General features: G+C 38.3%; 1 protein-coding gene and 1 long non-coding RNA gene across 4 annotated transcripts in view; one reads left to right on the top strand and one right to left on the bottom strand.

The window, feature by feature from the left end:
- ephb6 (eph receptor B6) overlaps positions 1-16,832 on the top strand; it is a 44,574-nt gene that overhangs the window by 5,636 nt on the left and 22,106 nt on the right. Inside the window, exons 2-5 of one of the 2 annotated variants that reach the window (XM_024267749.2) lie at positions 4,842-4,906; positions 11,819-12,091; positions 14,016-14,185; positions 14,272-14,567. In XM_024267749.2, coding sequence (XP_024123517.1) covers positions 4,842-4,906; positions 11,819-12,091; positions 14,016-14,185; positions 14,272-14,567 — 804 coding nt within the window. The remainder of the gene's footprint in view (positions 1-4,841; positions 4,907-11,818; positions 12,092-14,015; positions 14,186-14,271; positions 14,568-16,832) is intronic. The other variant, XM_036216077.1, reaches the window with a different exon arrangement.
- The window catches only part of LOC112143741, a 27,687-nt gene extending 10,855 nt beyond the window's left edge, over positions 1-16,832 (bottom strand). The window contains exons 1-2 of one of the 2 annotated variants that reach the window (XR_002918794.2): positions 16,617-16,832; positions 989-1,104 (exon numbers count right to left, since the gene is read on the bottom strand). This is a non-coding gene — a long non-coding RNA (uncharacterized LOC112143741). The other variant, XR_004949398.1, reaches the window with a different exon arrangement.

Genomic DNA, 16,832 nt, shown 5'->3' with positions numbered 1-16,832 from the left:
CCTGAAGCTCAGCAATAGATATGACGTTCATTTGAGCAACAAATACATTCTCACCTAATCACGTCCAACAGTTTCAGCAATGGTGATTTGTGTTAAAGGTTTTTATTTTTTTTTAACTTGGTTATAATCATTAGTGAACCTGGAAGTGCTCAAAAAAGAAACAACAAAACTTTAGTGAAACTTATTAAGCTAAATTCCACCTTTGGCAGTCTGTTTTTTTTTTTTTTTATCTGAATCTGATCATTCAGTCAATTCTGCAATAAGTAGCTCTCCAGAGAAAATGAACATTTTTTTGCAGGCCTCTGACATTTTTTAAAATTCAGATCTGGACAATTAACAGACCAGTAAATTCTTCCCTCACTGTAGCTTTTTGACACAGAAGGTTAATCTGGTAAGAAGCAATGTCAGGTTAGGAGTCCTCTGTCTTAACCTTTGACCTTATAGTCCAATACAAGGATTACACTGCTGAGATCTTTGTCAAGAAATCAGCATTTTGTCACATCTTTACTGATTAAACCTCATCGACTTGACACAAACTAGAGGCTTTAAATGTGTTAACCCAAGTACTGCTCACATGTTTGATTTTACGAGTGTCACTTTTTCCAGATTTGCTTTGTGAGTCTGTGGAGGACTGAACCTGCAAAGAAATCTTCACGCCACCTGGGTGCATTCTGCTAACCATAGACGTGAAAATAAGCCCTTTGATTTAAACCTCATCCCTAAAATAAAGCCTCTCTTCAAAGTTCTTTTCAAAAGCAAAGACTCTTTGAAACTGCTTCATCTGAGATATCAGTGAGAATCCTGTGTTCTCTGGGGCTGATCAGATTTGTGTGGAATCTCTCCTTACCTGTACCTGTTGCTGCTTGCTCAGAGACTCAATCCAGACGCCACCCTGTCATCTCACGTGGTCTAAAACTCTGCTTGTTGCATCTGCACTTTCATTCAGCTTAACTGCTTTGATGACTCCCGTCACCACATGCATGCTTACTTCTGGTGTCATGTTAATCCCCGTCTCTTCCCCTCCTGTCTTGGCGCATCGCTCCTTCTGTGGTTGTTTGTTCTGTTGGCCTTGTCCTTGGATGACAGTCTGCGGGGTGGGAGCGTCTGAGGCAGAAAAAGGGTGGGGACGGGTTGAAAGATTGGGCAAAAGACGCAACAATCTGGCCTCGGTGTAAAAATGCTTGCGGCAACTATGGGAATTTTTTTCTAAAGCTCTGCTGACACCAGACACATAACGTTCAAGAACGCGCATTTAGAATATGGTGTTCACACTGGGCAAGCAGGGAGGGGCTTCTACTTCCTTAATTTTTGTCTACTGTTCACCACATGTCTACTGTTTACACATGTCCACCACAGTTGGAAGAGGATGGTGCAAAATGTCGAATCATGCAAAATCTGTTCCAGACTTTTTTTTGTGCCAAGTCAGAATTCCTCCCCTAACCCTACAGCTTCTCTCTACCCCTTCAATCGTAGGGGCATTTTAAGCTGTAGTGTTGTCCAATGTTTTTTATGAGGAACATAGCAACTATTTTACCATAACTCCCCACTTGGAGGGCTAAATGCAGAGGTAGAAAGAGGCCGTAGGGGTAGGGGAGGATTTTGGATTTGGCCTTGTGGTCATCTAATTCCAGTGAGGAACAAACTGCAATTTTGAATTTCTTTTCCGTGATCCATTTTCAAACGGTTGGCACTTCCGTGAATTAAAAGGGCCTCTACCAAATCAGAGTCCCTTATTGGTCAAAGTTCAACCTGGTGCAACTTTAAACACGAGTTTGTTTTATATGTAGAGCCTGAAAACAGTGATAAAAGCAAGAGTTTCGAACGCAGAATGAAAATTCTGTGGTTGCTTGAACATGCATTGCTGAGGGTAGTGTGAACATAGCGTTAGACGTTGTGTGGTTCAGTTTTGTTTCCCGTGGTGTCAAGGCGTGGTTCACATTCCCACTTCTTGTGTCATTGTCAATATTAACAACCAAAAACTGTTTCCTAGAGCTTGAAAGGGGGACCTCTGAAAGGTGTTCTGTCAGGTACTTGGTGTCAAGAGCTGCAACACGAACAACGGCTTAGTGCTGGAGCGTGGGAGAACGCAGCCACACAGAAATAGCAAATAATAATGGAGAGAGAGCAGAAGATGGAGTTACTTAACTTGTAGCACAGAGAAGTGTGACGAGCTCCTGCAGGTGAAAAGGACAGAGCTTTTTCACCTGCAGCAGGGATGAAAACTGATTCATATCCAACACCATGAGGATTTATTTTCCAGTAATTCCAGTAAAAACATATTTTTAAAAAGTAATGAATCAAATCCTAATATTTCTTTGAAAATCTATAAATTAATTTGAATGAAAATCAATTTCAGCCAAAAAATAACTTTTCTGTTATTTTTTAAAGTAAAGATCCACACTTTTATTTTTGAAAGTTCCACATTTGATGAGTTTAAGGCACTAACTATAGAAAAACTGTTTATTCAAACAAAACAGTTTTGATTTCAGAAAATAATTTTGACAATTAATTCAATTTTTATTGAAAATTATGTTTGAATTGAAATCAATTTAGTAGTGGTACCCAGCCCCACATTCCATCAGATCTCCATCTATTTTATCAATAATAGATCAGAGCATATCTTGCTTTTTTTTTTCTTTTACTGACGTAGAGGGATGCCAAACTCTGCTGTCACTCCTCAGATGAATAATACACAGATGGGAAGAAGCAGCAGATGAGAGGGACAGGGGACCAGACGGCGGAAAAAAAAGTACCAGGCAGAGTGTGAGCCAGAGTGGAGAAAGAAAGGAGAGGTCGCCATCCATTAACTCAGCACTCAAGTTCAGATTGCAGACTCAGCACTTTTTCAAACTGTCAGGGACAAACTTTGAGTGTTTTCGGCCCCTCAGCCAGCAGAGATGCTGCGGGCGCTCTCCGTGCATCGCAAAGGTAGGGGCTCTCTGAGAGTTAAATAAAGGGGCTTTTAATACCAGGCTGACCTGCCAGTAAATGTCCCTTTCTTTTGTTCATGGTTGCTTGGTGCCCGAGCGTTAGGTTTCCCCAGCTTGAGCTGATCCTTGAAGGGTGGGCAGTTCTCAGTGCTTATCTTAAGATGTCGCAGTGAATTATTCAGCCTGCTTGTGTCACACAATGAGAAAAGCATGAAAGTTTTCGATTATTCCTTCTATTTGGATGAACCAAAAAATAAAAAAAAAGAAAGAAAGATCACTGTCAAACATATTTTTCTTTATATTTCACTTAAACAAATAAAGACTGGCACACTTGCTGCATTTGGGTACACCATTTGATCTGATATAAATAGGATGACACGGAATAAGGTCACAGTGGATGATATGTAAGAGCTTGTGGCTCGTGCAATGAACAACATGCTAATGAGTATTCAGAGCTCCCAAACCACTGCAGAAATCCCTTTCACGCCACTGCACACAGCTTGTGTTGCTTTCTTAAATCAAACAGAAAAAGTGTTTCGCTAATAGGATACTGCTCTGGTGGGTTTAGTCTGATTTCACCCTCATAACCTTTTGCAGTTTCGCTTTTTCCCGAACAGAAAACTGTTTGTTCTGAAGTCAGAGTCCCTATCTCCTGATACAGATCTGATTCGCTCAAATCCCGGAGGACTAACATGGAAAATATGTGACTTCTGTCTGTCAGACAGACAGACTGGGAACGAAGGCTTGGAGGACAGATTTGCAAAGTCTCCATCTGTGAGCGTAATCCTAAAAACATATCAACTATTGGAGAACAGGGAAGTGGGGGGGGGGGGGTGATTTGTGTCGCAAGCCACAAAATAAATCGTGTTTGATCAGCAGGGAGCAGAATTCCAAGTATGTCTTTTGTTTCAGACCGGGAGAGAAATGGATGTAAATGTGTCCTTTCTCTGCAAATCAGGGCTGCTCTGGATGGGCCTGATATCACTTCAAATCCCCTCTTCAAACCGCGCGCGCCGATTATGAAGATGTTATTATTCTGTTGCTCTTTGAGCAGCTTTAAGAGGGTTGTCTCGCACAGGCAACCAGCTGACATTAAAATAAAAATGAAAGCATGAGAATAGAACTATTTTTTTGTCACGAGGGGAAGGTTTTAGTGTCCCACCTGTGCGAATGGATCCACAAATCTTGAGGTTCTGAGTACGTTTTTCTCCACTAACTCCATCTGTGTGGGCATCTAGACGTGAAGTGTTTCCCGCCTCTGTGAGCATGACAAACTTTGGCTTGCGTTCAGCCCGTGGTGCAGGCTGTGCCAGACTGAAGGAACAGCAGTCACCACAGTTTTGGAATACTAATGGAAAATTCAAGGGCTTCAGTTCTGTGTGGGAAGCTGCCATGTGTCAGCAGCACGCAGCACTCTGCAGTGAAGTGACTTCATATGTGTGTGTGCGATTCCTACACCCGTGCGCTCTTTAAAGCACTTAAACCCAAAAGCAAATTACGGAAAAACACACTCCAACATAAAAGCGATGTGACATTCCCCCGCTTTCACTGCAGATCAGAGGAAAAGAGCAAATATGTGTTAAAACTTTTAGGAGGAGAGGAGCATATCACCCCAGCAAAATGAAGAGGGTTCCCTCTGAGCCACATGAAGAGAAGCATCAAGCAGATAAATGAAAAACAAAGCGGACGGAAGCTTCAGAACTAGAAGATTAGCTTTGAAAGGCACCGCAATTTCAATTTAGGTTCAAGAAAAACAAAAGGAACCTCATCTGAAATTGCGATCAATGTTCAAGCATCAGATTCTCCTCAGAAAAGAATCTTCCTGTGTTTTTTAGGGAAACTTTCAATCAACAAAATCTGACTCTGAATAACCTGTTTCATGCCTTGTCTCTGTCTCTTTTTTCCTCTCAGTGATGCTGCTGGACACAACAGAGAATACCTCAGAGCTGGGCTGGACCACCTATCCAGACACAGGGGTAAGGACGGACTGAAATAATTAAAATAAAAGCCGGTCATAAAGGCCAAATCCGAATTCTTCCCTTACCGCTACATTTAGCCCTCCAAGCAGAGACTTATGGAAAAATAGTGTCTTCAAATTCGATTGACACTTGAGGATCAATAGTTGCTGGTCCGCTGCAAGTGCTCGGAAATACATAACATCAGTTTCATAGCTTTAAAACCGTCATGCTGAAACAACAAGGCATTAAATTGGAAGCGTCTGTGCTTCAGAGCACACAGGTGAAGAAAAGTACTTTTCCTCTGCGGTTCGGACTCTGCATCCCTCCACGGCGAGGGTTAGCCCTTAGAGGAAGTATTTCATACAACCCTACCACTTCAAATCCCCCTACAATTGGAGGGATAGGGAGGAGCCGTAGGAGTAGGGGAAGAATTCAGATTCAGTCAATCAGATGTATGTGTTTTAGGGGTTGAAATATAATCACTTTGTAAAATACATTTGGGGATTTAAGCGAAGGGATATGTGTCTTTCTCTCTGACATGACCTGATACGCATCTCGATACGTGATCCACGCATCAAAAGATTCAACTAATTTCTGTGGTGATACAATACAGTCCAATTATTTTACTTAAATGGATACAATCTATATATTTATTCTTTGTTTGGCAGTTAAGACGATAAATGAAAATGCCTTTTATTAGATAAACTCATTTTTTTTCTTGACGGAAATGTTTATCTTAATAGAGTAAGTCCTTTTTTATCTTAACGGAACTTCATATTTTAAGCAACAACAACAAAATCTCTTTGAAATAACAAAATCAAACATTAAAACCTGACATTTTGGGTCTTTTTTATTGTTTTTTTTTCTTTGTGGATAAAATAAAAGTGTGTCCAACAAATATACAGGTAATTTATATGTATTTATCTTAAACATACCCAACACATATTGCTGCTTCTCTTTTGATTTTTTGATATTCATCTTTATCTGGATCTTTGAGGTATAAAATTAGATACCAATTCAGGAATTATGCTTTTTTTGAATACAACTCTCATTAAGGATTGATTTATGTCTCACTTTGGGATAAATTTAAAAGCTCTGTAACAGTAACAGCTATTTGTTAAATTGAAATTGAAGCAAGATGACAACATTTAGAAAGAAAATAAACAAATAAGCAGTTTTTTTTATTATATTTACTCTGAACTGGTAATGGATAAACAGATTCCTGTTGGAATCAGAGCTCTAATCAAACTTGCCTTATGCGTGTTGGCAACGATTGATCTGTTACTCTCATCAATGTCAGTGTTATACAACAGCCTGAAACATCAGTCCAGTTTTTTTAACCCCTGTTAGTTACAATCTAGTTCAACATGCTCTCAAATGTTTGGACTTTTTTATTTATAAAAACCACATTGAGAACAAGTTGAGGTTTGAGACACCCTAAATAAGTATGTGACTATAGTAGGAGATGATTTGAGCTGCAAAAATAGGAGGAGCTGCAACTCATACTGAGAGGCTGTGAAAAAAATGCCCCCAAAAAATGTGTTTGAGACATTTGTTGTTATTTAATACTAAACGTTGCTTGTTGTTTTTCTGTGTGTGCGATGCACACAGCAAATCTTTGTTGCATCGCCTGGCAGGCGCACATTTTGTGCTTCTTTCAAAAGGAGAGGTGTCATACTGCACAGCTTTCAGAGGTGACCAATATGACACTAATTTTCCAATTGCTGTTATGAAAGGCTTTTTCCACCATAACAGAAAAACCAAAACAAACTCAGAGTCTGTTGCTGGAGCCGCAGATGAGCTTTTCAGGCACCATTTCTGCAAACAAACATAAATAATCTGAAGCCTTTAATAGATTAAAAAGATTGAAACAAACATTGGGAAAAACACACATTGTTCTGATCACACGCATACACAAGGAGGATGACGCAACAAATGATACGAAAGGCTTTAGTTTTCACACCGAGTCAGCACAGTCATGCTTAAGGCACAACAGACCCAGTTCTGTGCTTATCTCGTGGGTTTTTGCGTTATGTTTTTGCAGCATAGGAAGATCAGCGAGATCATCCGTCCCCAGAACATAAAGAGTGCATTTTGATTTGATGTGATTATATCAAACCAACACTCAAATATAAAAATAACTGCAAGAAAATGTTCTTACTTTGTCTTAAAACTGTCTTTTTAAAATATAAGAAACTTTATTTCAATAAATGCAATTTTTTTTAAATTATTGCATTTCCATTAAGCACACTTATTAGCATAAATCCAATCTGAGCATATTCATACTTAAGGGAACCTCAGCTATTGAAAGCTTTAGCTTTTTTACAATAGTTATTCTTATTTCGGTTAAAAATTGAATGAGAGTTTGTCAGTAAAAAACACAACAAACCAGCAAAAAAAAGTTTCACAAACTGGCGGAGAACCAGTAATGCAGGAAACCAGGCGAGGAAACATAAAACACTGAATAAATTACAACATGACAAAAACTATGGAGGAAAAAAGTGACAGAGCAGGTGACCAGTCAACTGAAAAACAGACACGTAAATAGACCGACAGACGTGAAGACCGCTGTGGATCATGAACCTGAAACTGGTGTGACTGAGGGACAATTTAAAACAGAACATGACAAAAATTCATCACAACTGATTAAAACCCAAACAAAAGTTCACAACCCTGACAAAATGAGTACACATAAGTGGAAAACTCTCACCCAGATTTTCTTTAAATAAGCCAAAAAGTCTGAAAATAAGAAAAATGGTTTTACCAACAACTCTTATCACTAAAATGTTTTCTCAAATGTTAATTTTGCTATTAAAAACTTTGTTGATAAGATTATTTTTCTTGCTAGATGGAAAATAAAACTTTTTTTTGAGTCTTTTGACTTTCATAAGATTTAGTTTTTGCAGTGTAAGCCATTAACCAGGACTTTACTTCATTGTTTTTTTAATGGATTTTCTCTTATGTAAAATTTTGGAGTAATTTTGTTTAGACTGAACCTTAAATCTCCCAACTTAACCTCTTTTTTATTTATCCTCTTATGGGAAATATAGGGTTAGCAGATTTGCATCAAACTGTAAAAAGAGCACAGGTCTCTTTGTGTGTGTGTGTGTGGATGGATGGCGGTTACTGCTGGACCCGGTGTGGGCACTAGCGTGACTGTGCGAGGGTCAGCTTCTGGGTCAGCAACATTCATTCATCTGTAATTGATTGTGCCTCACTTCTAATATGGCTCATAATTACACACATACATTGTCGTAGACGTCTTCACTGTTGAGAACATCCGTCAAGCTGCATTTGAGAAACGGCAGAACAGTCTTCTAGGTCAGAACACGGCTGTCAGATCGTGCGAACGTTGTTTGAAAATCGGATGTTAAAAAAAAAAAAAACGACTGATGTTAGCACGGCATCCTCTGCGCTCAATAGCAATGATTGTCGGCCCCTAGAATAAAGTAAAGATGTTCTCAACTGATGTGTGTTGAGCTTCCACAGTCACTTAACCTTCTACCTTCTCTTCCCCATCACCTTCTGCCATCCTCGCCCCGGCTTGGCTTCAAGCATCGGGCTGTAATTGCGTTCGATGTTTGATTAAAAAGGGCCTCGTATGTGTTAGGAACCTGTGAACCGTGATGAAAGCTGCTAATAGAAGGCCGTCCACGTCTGTGTGTGTGTTTCCGTGTGTGTGTGAGGGAATAACTGTCTGCATGAACAAGCATTTGCATTTTTTTTTTCTTCCGTGGTCCCTGGATGACAAGTTGTTCCGAGATGGAGATATGGTTATTTGACCCGGAGCACCGAGCTGAGAGAAGTAGAAAGACAGACCATGAGGGGGGAGAGAAAGTGGGATGATGCGTGCACCTTTTTTTTTTTTTTAACTCTGTCTTTTTCCTTTGCATTAACGTCTGTGAATGTAATTCTGTCCAGCTGCTTCTTTAGGATTTTCTTTTAACCTTTATATTACATTCAGGTCAAAACTGACCCATGTTCACACTTGAAAATGACCTAAACACAATATAAGGGTTATATCTTTATACTCCTCATCTTCCTCCAACTTCTCCTGTCTGTTTAATCTTAGCTGTTGGTGATGTTTTGGCTGAATATTCTCAGTTTGTTGGCTTCGTTTAAGTACATAAGTCTCCGGCTGTGAGTGCGTGGCTTCTACTTGCTTCTGCAGGATGCGTCTTGGTTTGCCGTGTCAGAGGCCCTGCCCCTCCCTGCCCTCTGTCACTGAAGAGCCTGCGCGGCTGTCCGGCTTTTCAGTTTAAATTAAATCACAAAGAGGAGTCGTCTCCAGTTTTTTTTTTCCTTTCAACGATTCATCCACCCCTCCTCCCGAATTTGTCCCAATTTTTTTTTTTTTTATTCCCCTTTTGGAAGACAAGGGAGATTAGGGATGCAGCAGGAGGGGTGAAAGAGGGCGCGCACGACGTTTAAGGTCAGGGAAATTTTAGGGACATGCCAAAAAATGCCGCCCTTGTGGATCCATTGTGGAAGTCACATTTGTGGACATAAATAAAAGTCGTACTACCTTCTATTTTGTTGTAAATCGTACAAGAAATATAGCAATTAATGCAACATTTACTCAAACAGCATTTTGATTTTCTAAGTTGGTTCTGAATAAAGCTCCAAAAAATCTTCACCAAAGATTTGTGCTGGTGGAAAAAAAAACTGCCGGCTGACAGAGACTCAAAACCTTCCTGTCAGTTTTCTGATTTAATATTCTAGTCTCTTTCTGCAGCTAAAAACACTTTTTTCTCCAAACTTTTTCACATCAATCACGCAGAGAAAAAGCATTGAAACATGCAGCCCCACACACTTAATGCACACAGACAGTGCTGGGACCCTTTGTCCCCTTTCTATTGTTGAACGAAGAATAAACATGATGAAACCTAATACATAATTCCTCTGTATTACAACGGTAAAGGGCTTGCTTGTCAGTCAAGGCTTAAAGCAGAGCCTTTTATCTCTGTAAGGACCGTACTGCATAATTGGTGAAACTAAAACCTGCGCCCACATTCAGATTTTTTTTTCCTCATTTGACATTTCAGCTCCTGTGTGTGTCTTCATTTCAGTCCAGAATGCTCAGCTGTCTTCGTGTGTGACTCATGCCTTTTAAAACCGCATCCTGGAGTCCTCGCCGTCTCTCAGGATGCAACCAATTCTGTTCAATTTACTGCAGCTGCAGAAACCAAGACTCCTATATTAAGGGAAGATTTGCACATATGCTAACTGGTTAAAGGGCAAAACAAGACAAACATCACTACAGAAAACGTTGATACCGGAAATCTGTTGATGCTATTTTAAAGACTCATTAGCTTTTGGTAAAAGAGTTTTGTTTTATAATTATACCATTTGAACCCAACCCTTATCAAAAATAACTACTTTTTTAAAACTAAAATTGAGATAGAATACTTTTAGTTTACTTTGAAGTTACTTGTTAGAAATAAACTTTACAAGTTCATAAGTTAATGTTAATTATACTTGGATTATATTTAGAATTATCCTACAAGTCTGAATATATTTGTCATACATTTTTTATATTTGATATTTCCAGTATATTAAAAATGTATGTTAACTCACTAATCAGTACTTATAAACTAAAAGCAAACCTTGAAAGCTACATTGGATATACTTCAAAATATACTTTCATAAACTTAGAGTAAACTTGAGTAAACTAATACTATACTTGAAAAAGTTACTTTAATTATACTTCAAAGTATACTTTTTTAAAACTAAAAGTGGATCATTAAAAATGCACCTCTGAGGTGTGGGCAGGACTGTTGGCGCACCTCAATTTCCCATCATCCATCTGTTTACACTCTCTCCTGCTAGCTTACAGTCTATTACAAAACTAACTTAACATTACAACGAAAATGGCGAGCAAAATTGCAACTATCCAGCTGTACGGTTTTGAACCAGATACCAGCTCGGATGAGGAAAACATGGATCTATTTATCTACGAGTGGATGAATCCGATTGTAGCTTCACAGCTACAAGCTTTTGTCAGTGGCAGTGTTTCGTCTGCTCCTGATTTGTAATGATTTGAATTTTTAAATATCGTCAAAATATTGTCATAAAAACATGTTAAAAACAGCAGAAGCAGAATTTTATTGGAGTGGATCTCTAACAGTTTGACCCAATAATGCCACTATCTTCTTTAATTCAACTTTTTATGTTATGAGCTACTTTAAATTTTGTTTAAAATTAAATTTAGGGGTTTAATTTAGAATGGAACAACAAGATTTTTTTTTTTTTAAAATAAAAAAAAACTATACATCTTGAAAGCTTTACCAGAACCTTTGTCTCTTCCTTGTGTACCAAAACAACCATATGATGATTCTGGATGCTAGCATCATAAAATGTTAGCTGGAGTTGTTGCCCACAGCGCTGTTGTGCTTTAGTACAGCGTCTTGTGCTTGGTAAATGTCATCCATGTGTGCGTTCAGCACCACAAGCAAAATGCATGTACCTGACTGCTGCAGCCGAGGCAGAAGACCTCAAGAAATAAAATGATTCAAGAATCCATCATGAAGAGGGAAACTTTCAGCAATGAGTCATCCGTTCTTCTGGTTTCTGCTGCAAAATGCGATGCTGCATCCATGGAGAGAAAGGCTTTCAGAGGTTTAATTAAGGATTTTGTAATCAGGATTTTTCATTAGAAAGGACGATTGTGCAGGTGCACAGAAATGACCTACTTAAATGATTACAGTAAAACAAAAGCCTTAATAATGCTCCAATCCAGGTACCTTTCAATGCAATTATTCCACCAAAACGCCCAGATTTCACCTTTACATTTATAATTAAATGCAATTTAACAAATTAAACATAAAAGCATTTCAGCGACACGAAAATGTATTTTTTCTACTCTTAGAAACATCTGCATTTGAGTATATCTTTAGTTAAAGCATTATCAAAGTAGTCTATGTGTTTCAGTGGGACGAGGTCAGCGTCCTGGACGACCGGGGGAAGCTCATTCGAACCTTCGAGGTCTGTAATGTCAACCAAAACGCCCGCCAGCAGGACAACTGGCTGGCGACCCCCTTCCTGTACCGCCACTCCGCTCCACGAGTGTTTGTGACTCTGCGGTTCTCGGTGCGAGACTGCGCCAGCCTCAGGACGCCTTCACCCACGTGTCGGGAAACACTCACCCTGTACTACAAGCAGGCCGACTCCCAAAGGGAGCTGATGAGGACCTGGGTGGCAGAGGTGAGGGATGCCAGGTTTGAAACTCTGGTTTAACTAAGTGGTTGAAGGAAAATTTGGACTGTAAATAAATGTAGTGAAAATGAAAGTTTCTTCTAACTGCTGTGAAGGCTTAACAAGGCAAGGCTCTCCCCCAGCAGGCCACAGCTACAGAGTGACTCGACCTTTGTGTAGTGCATGTTTAAAAGAACAGGCTTTGCTCAGTGTTCACACAGCGATAATGTCTTCACGGATAAACTTCCCTGAGGAAGAATCCCTGCGGCTACACTTCAGCTTGCATGAAGCAGAGCAGGGCTGATGGCTGGAGCAAAGCTGCTTTCTCAGAACATGCTGTTTGGACATCATACAGGATTTTAAAATGACGAGGAAAGGTCTTTAAAACTTTAAGGAAACATTTTATTGAGAGGAAGTTATTAATCCTACACTGGGAGAATATTTGCATTGTTTTTAACTTTATTTCCATTTACATATTGGTCTCTTTAAACTGATTCTTAGTTAATATGAATATTAATAATAGATAACCAATGTTTTTTCTTTTTTATATGACATTTTATTTTAGTACAAATAAGAGAAAAAAGTTTTAGTGACTTGGTATCTTAGGTATTTTGTATGAGCTATAAAATGTAGCTTAACAATAATTATAAATGATGAAAGATTTTACTAGTGTTTGCTCTAACATCATATTTCTATATTTATAGTGGTCTGGTTCCTACAGGCCAGTTTAAGATTATGTTCGAACGATTGTGCTCAAAAAATTAAAAACTGGAAGCACAGTTTGTGAATATTTTAAATCGTTTTATGAATTTTATTGTCCCTTGGTGTATATGTGTATAATTGACTCCTTCGTTACTCCCAGGGTTCCTTTGAAAAAGAGATTTTTAATTTTAATAGGAATTTCCTGAATAAATAAAGGTTAAAAAAATAAAATAAAATTAGTAGGCACAATTAGTCGCTAACGATTGTTTTGTCAACTATATGCAAAAATAAAAGTAATTTGCTAAATCTGTTTGTATCCCACACAAAAATTGCCTTCCATATGTATAGTAAATACTAAAATTATGCTGTTATTATGTGTACTTATTTAAATTATACAATTAAAAGATCATTTTGCATTAGAAGACAAAAAAATTGCATTTCTGCTCTTTTAAAGATGTATTTTTTTGGCAAAACTTGATGATTAATCTTGCAGGTGTGGTTTTAATTCCCTAAAAAAGGTGTCTTTTATGAATTCATCTTTGTGCCTCTTTGAAATGAGCTTGTAATTGTATCCTTATTCAGCAAAAAAAAAAAAATTTACATAATTCAAAATTTTAATCACTTGTTTATTAGAGAAGAGCAGCTAGACGTGTCAAAAATACATAAAATATGGATTTTTTCACAACTATAATTTTATTAAATCTTAATTATTTAAAAAACTACATTTAAGGAACAAATGTAAAAAGACATTTAATATAATATGTTATCAATGCTTTTTTTTTGTTTTTCTTTTTAGATCTAGGCCATTACATTTTACTTCCTGAAGGTTTGAAATGACTGAGGCTGAGTTTTTATTCATGAGTCTCATTGAGCAGTCATAGCCTCGGAGAGAAGGATGCAATATTTGTACACATAAATGTGTTTCTCTCTGGGGAATGAAATGCTTTTTCAAAATTCTAATCAGATAAAGATTTAGACTAAAGTGGTGAAGATGAATGATTACAGCTCTAATCATTCCACTAAATGAATGTAAAGAAATGCATTTTAAATGCAGCAAAACTTTTATCTTATTTTTTTTAGTTTCTTTTTTATTATTAAGGAAAATTAAGTAAGTTTCAACTCCATGGTTGTCTGTTTTGTTGGAGTTTTTGTTTGTTACTTTCCAATAAAAGTAAAGTTTTTTTATTATGATTAATTGTCTGTCTTTCTGTTTGTCTCATCACTACTTTAGCCATCAAGCGGGGACAAAGAGACGAGGGAAGGCTGGGTAAAAGTTGACACAATCGCAGCAGATAAGAGTTTCTCCAAAGTGGAGCCCAGTTCGCCTCACCAGTACCAACCCAACAGATACAGCCGGATCAACGTCAAAACCCGCAGCTTTGCCCCACTTACACGCAAAGGGTAAACATGTCTTCTCGAGTATCTTCTTATGCTTTTTGGCATTTTATTTCTCGGGGTCTAAACTCTTCTTGCTCCCTCTGCTTCAGATTCGTCTTGGCCATCGTTGACAGTGGAGCGTGCGTTTCCCTCATGGGTGTGTCTATCTTCTATCGGCGCTGTCCGAACACTAGCCTCTACTTGGCCTCGTACCCAGCTACCCCTTCGGGTGCAGAGCCAACTGCCCTGGTGCCCGTGACCGGGACGTGTGTCCCTCACAGTAAAGCGCAGGGAGGCACGCCGCCCCGCATGCACTGCAACGCCGAAGGGGAGTGGATGGTGCCCGTTGGTGGATGTGTCTGTGATGAAGGTTACGAGCCAAACGTCAACGGATCCGCCTGCTTGGGTGAGTGCAGGGATTGATAACGTGTAATGAAGAACCTTCAGATGAAAGTCACAGATTAATGATAAAGAGGTTTTTAAGTAGTTGGAGCAGATGCTCTTTAGACGTCTGGAAAGGTCAAGTTCACACAAGCTAAACAGGTTGACATTTGAAGAAACACACCTTCAGCAGACTATCCAGGTCACAGGTTACAAACATCACACTATCATGACTCCAGATGTAAAATTAGCAAGGAAAGATGTTGATATGTTGTGTCAGGTAAGCGTAAGGGAGTTTATTTTTGTCGATGACAGCAGCATCAACACAGAAAAGGCATTTAGACATTCAAGCTATCTTTTCCAAGAAAGCCTTTACAATTTTTAAGAAGGCGACGCCTAACTACATTCTGCATGAATATGCAAAAACATCCATGCGGACAGAGAGAACGTACTTAGATAACCTGTCTGCAGGCCAGATCTAAAAAAATAAACAATCTTTGAATAAAAAATGAAACTAAGACATTCGATGTTTGTTTGTGGAAGTAGAAACATTGACATTTACTTAAAATCAAGTTATTTTCAGTGTTTTAGTTATATAAATATATAAATGTATTAGGTCAGGGTTATTTTGAGAAAAAAATAGATAAAAATATCCAAGAACTCTTGAATTTTTTTACAGACCAGATTTGTAGACATGAATTCACAAGTAAATGAGACACAAGTAAAAAATGAACATAAGACAGTGGATTGCTCCGTATTATCAAACCCAACTTTTCCTTGAAGCATAATTTAAAAGAAGTGAAGAGAAATTAAAATATACATAACCATGACTGTAAATATGTCTGTCTTCCAACAAATGTGAAGGGTTTCGGCCTTTTTGGACGCATTATTGCTCCACTGTCATAGCCAAACCCTTTTAGCAGCAAAAACACAAAATGTCAATGTTTCTGAAGGAAAAAAGCCACATCTATCTAAAACAGATACTTTGTCAAGTCTTAAACATCCCCATTGGGCTACTCCTTTAACTTTATGTTCATGATTTAAGAGATTTTAGAGATTTTTTTGTGAAGCTCACAAAAGAAATGGACAAAACAGGAATAATTTTCTGGAGTCACACAGCTACAAACCCCAGTGATTAGAAGAAAGTGGTGTATTTCCACAAATATTCGTACTTTCTCATCGCATCTAGATGTCAGTTTTAAACAGCGGATCTGATCTGAAAGACCAAGAGGCTGAAAGGCTATTAGATCATGAAGCTTTACATGCTGATGGACACAGATTTACAGGCGGAACATGTTGGCCGTATTCTTAAACGGCATTTGAAAAGCTTATGCAGCAGATGAGCCAACAGCCTGATTGTGCCAGAAAATCAGAATTATCTCTAAATACTTTGCTTAAAGTCGCATTAAAGATGTCTTCCAACATCAGGAGAGCAAGAATTCCCACGTGTAAACCTTCAGACAAGACTGCAGAAGTAAGAGCAATCTTAAGACAGCATTCAAGTAAAAAAAAAAAAAAAAGATTTTCAAAATGCGTGCCATACTTGAAGTATTTGACCACTGTTTGAAGGTCAATCAATCCCATCACTTGTTCATAATAAATTAAGCTTCTTTTTTACTGTTTTTATCATTATAAGACACTATGATTGTATTTTTCTTGAGAAGTTGGTCAAGTAGGATCTGGAGAAGTTAGCAGAGTAAAGTGGGAAATGACTGAATCTTGTTAAAACATGTTTAATTGAAGTCACTGCACTTTATTCATAATTTATTTCTGCTTCTGTGTATACAAGCAGCCATTTGAAGGGATTCAAAAATGGCAGTGCTTCTCTCTGGTGACTGGGTTCTTCTTTAAAATGAGTCGACTTGTTCCATCCATACATTCTCTTCCTTTTTCTGCTTCATTTCTATCTATTATAATATACCCATTAGTTTTAATATTATCATTAATGCTTTTAAAAATAGTAAATATTTCTTCTTTCTTAGTTTGGGATGTTTTTTGTGGAAAACATACTGCATTTGGACCACTAAGAAACAAAGAATTTATGAAATGATATATTTCGTGAGCTTTTACCTACCCGGAAGTAAAACGATTCGATTCCTAAAGCTCCGCCTACTGCTGCTGCAGTCCACTTCACGACGTCATCCCAGAGCTGTACCGTGTCTCTCCGTTTCTCCCACGAAAATAATCCAAACTTCTTCAAAGATTGATGCACATACGACATATCTTCCTTTAGTAGGCCTGGTCATCGTGACACCGTTCACAACACAAACACACGCAGCTTCTGCACGGC

This window comes from Oryzias melastigma, linkage group LG16 (genome assembly GCF_002922805.2).
Source record: "Oryzias melastigma strain HK-1 linkage group LG16, ASM292280v2, whole genome shotgun sequence".
Taxonomy (NCBI): Eukaryota; Metazoa; Chordata; class Actinopteri; order Beloniformes; family Adrianichthyidae; genus Oryzias; species Oryzias melastigma.
The sequence above is the reverse complement of the archived record's forward strand: the minus strand, read 5'-3'. Positions and strand labels throughout refer to the sequence as shown.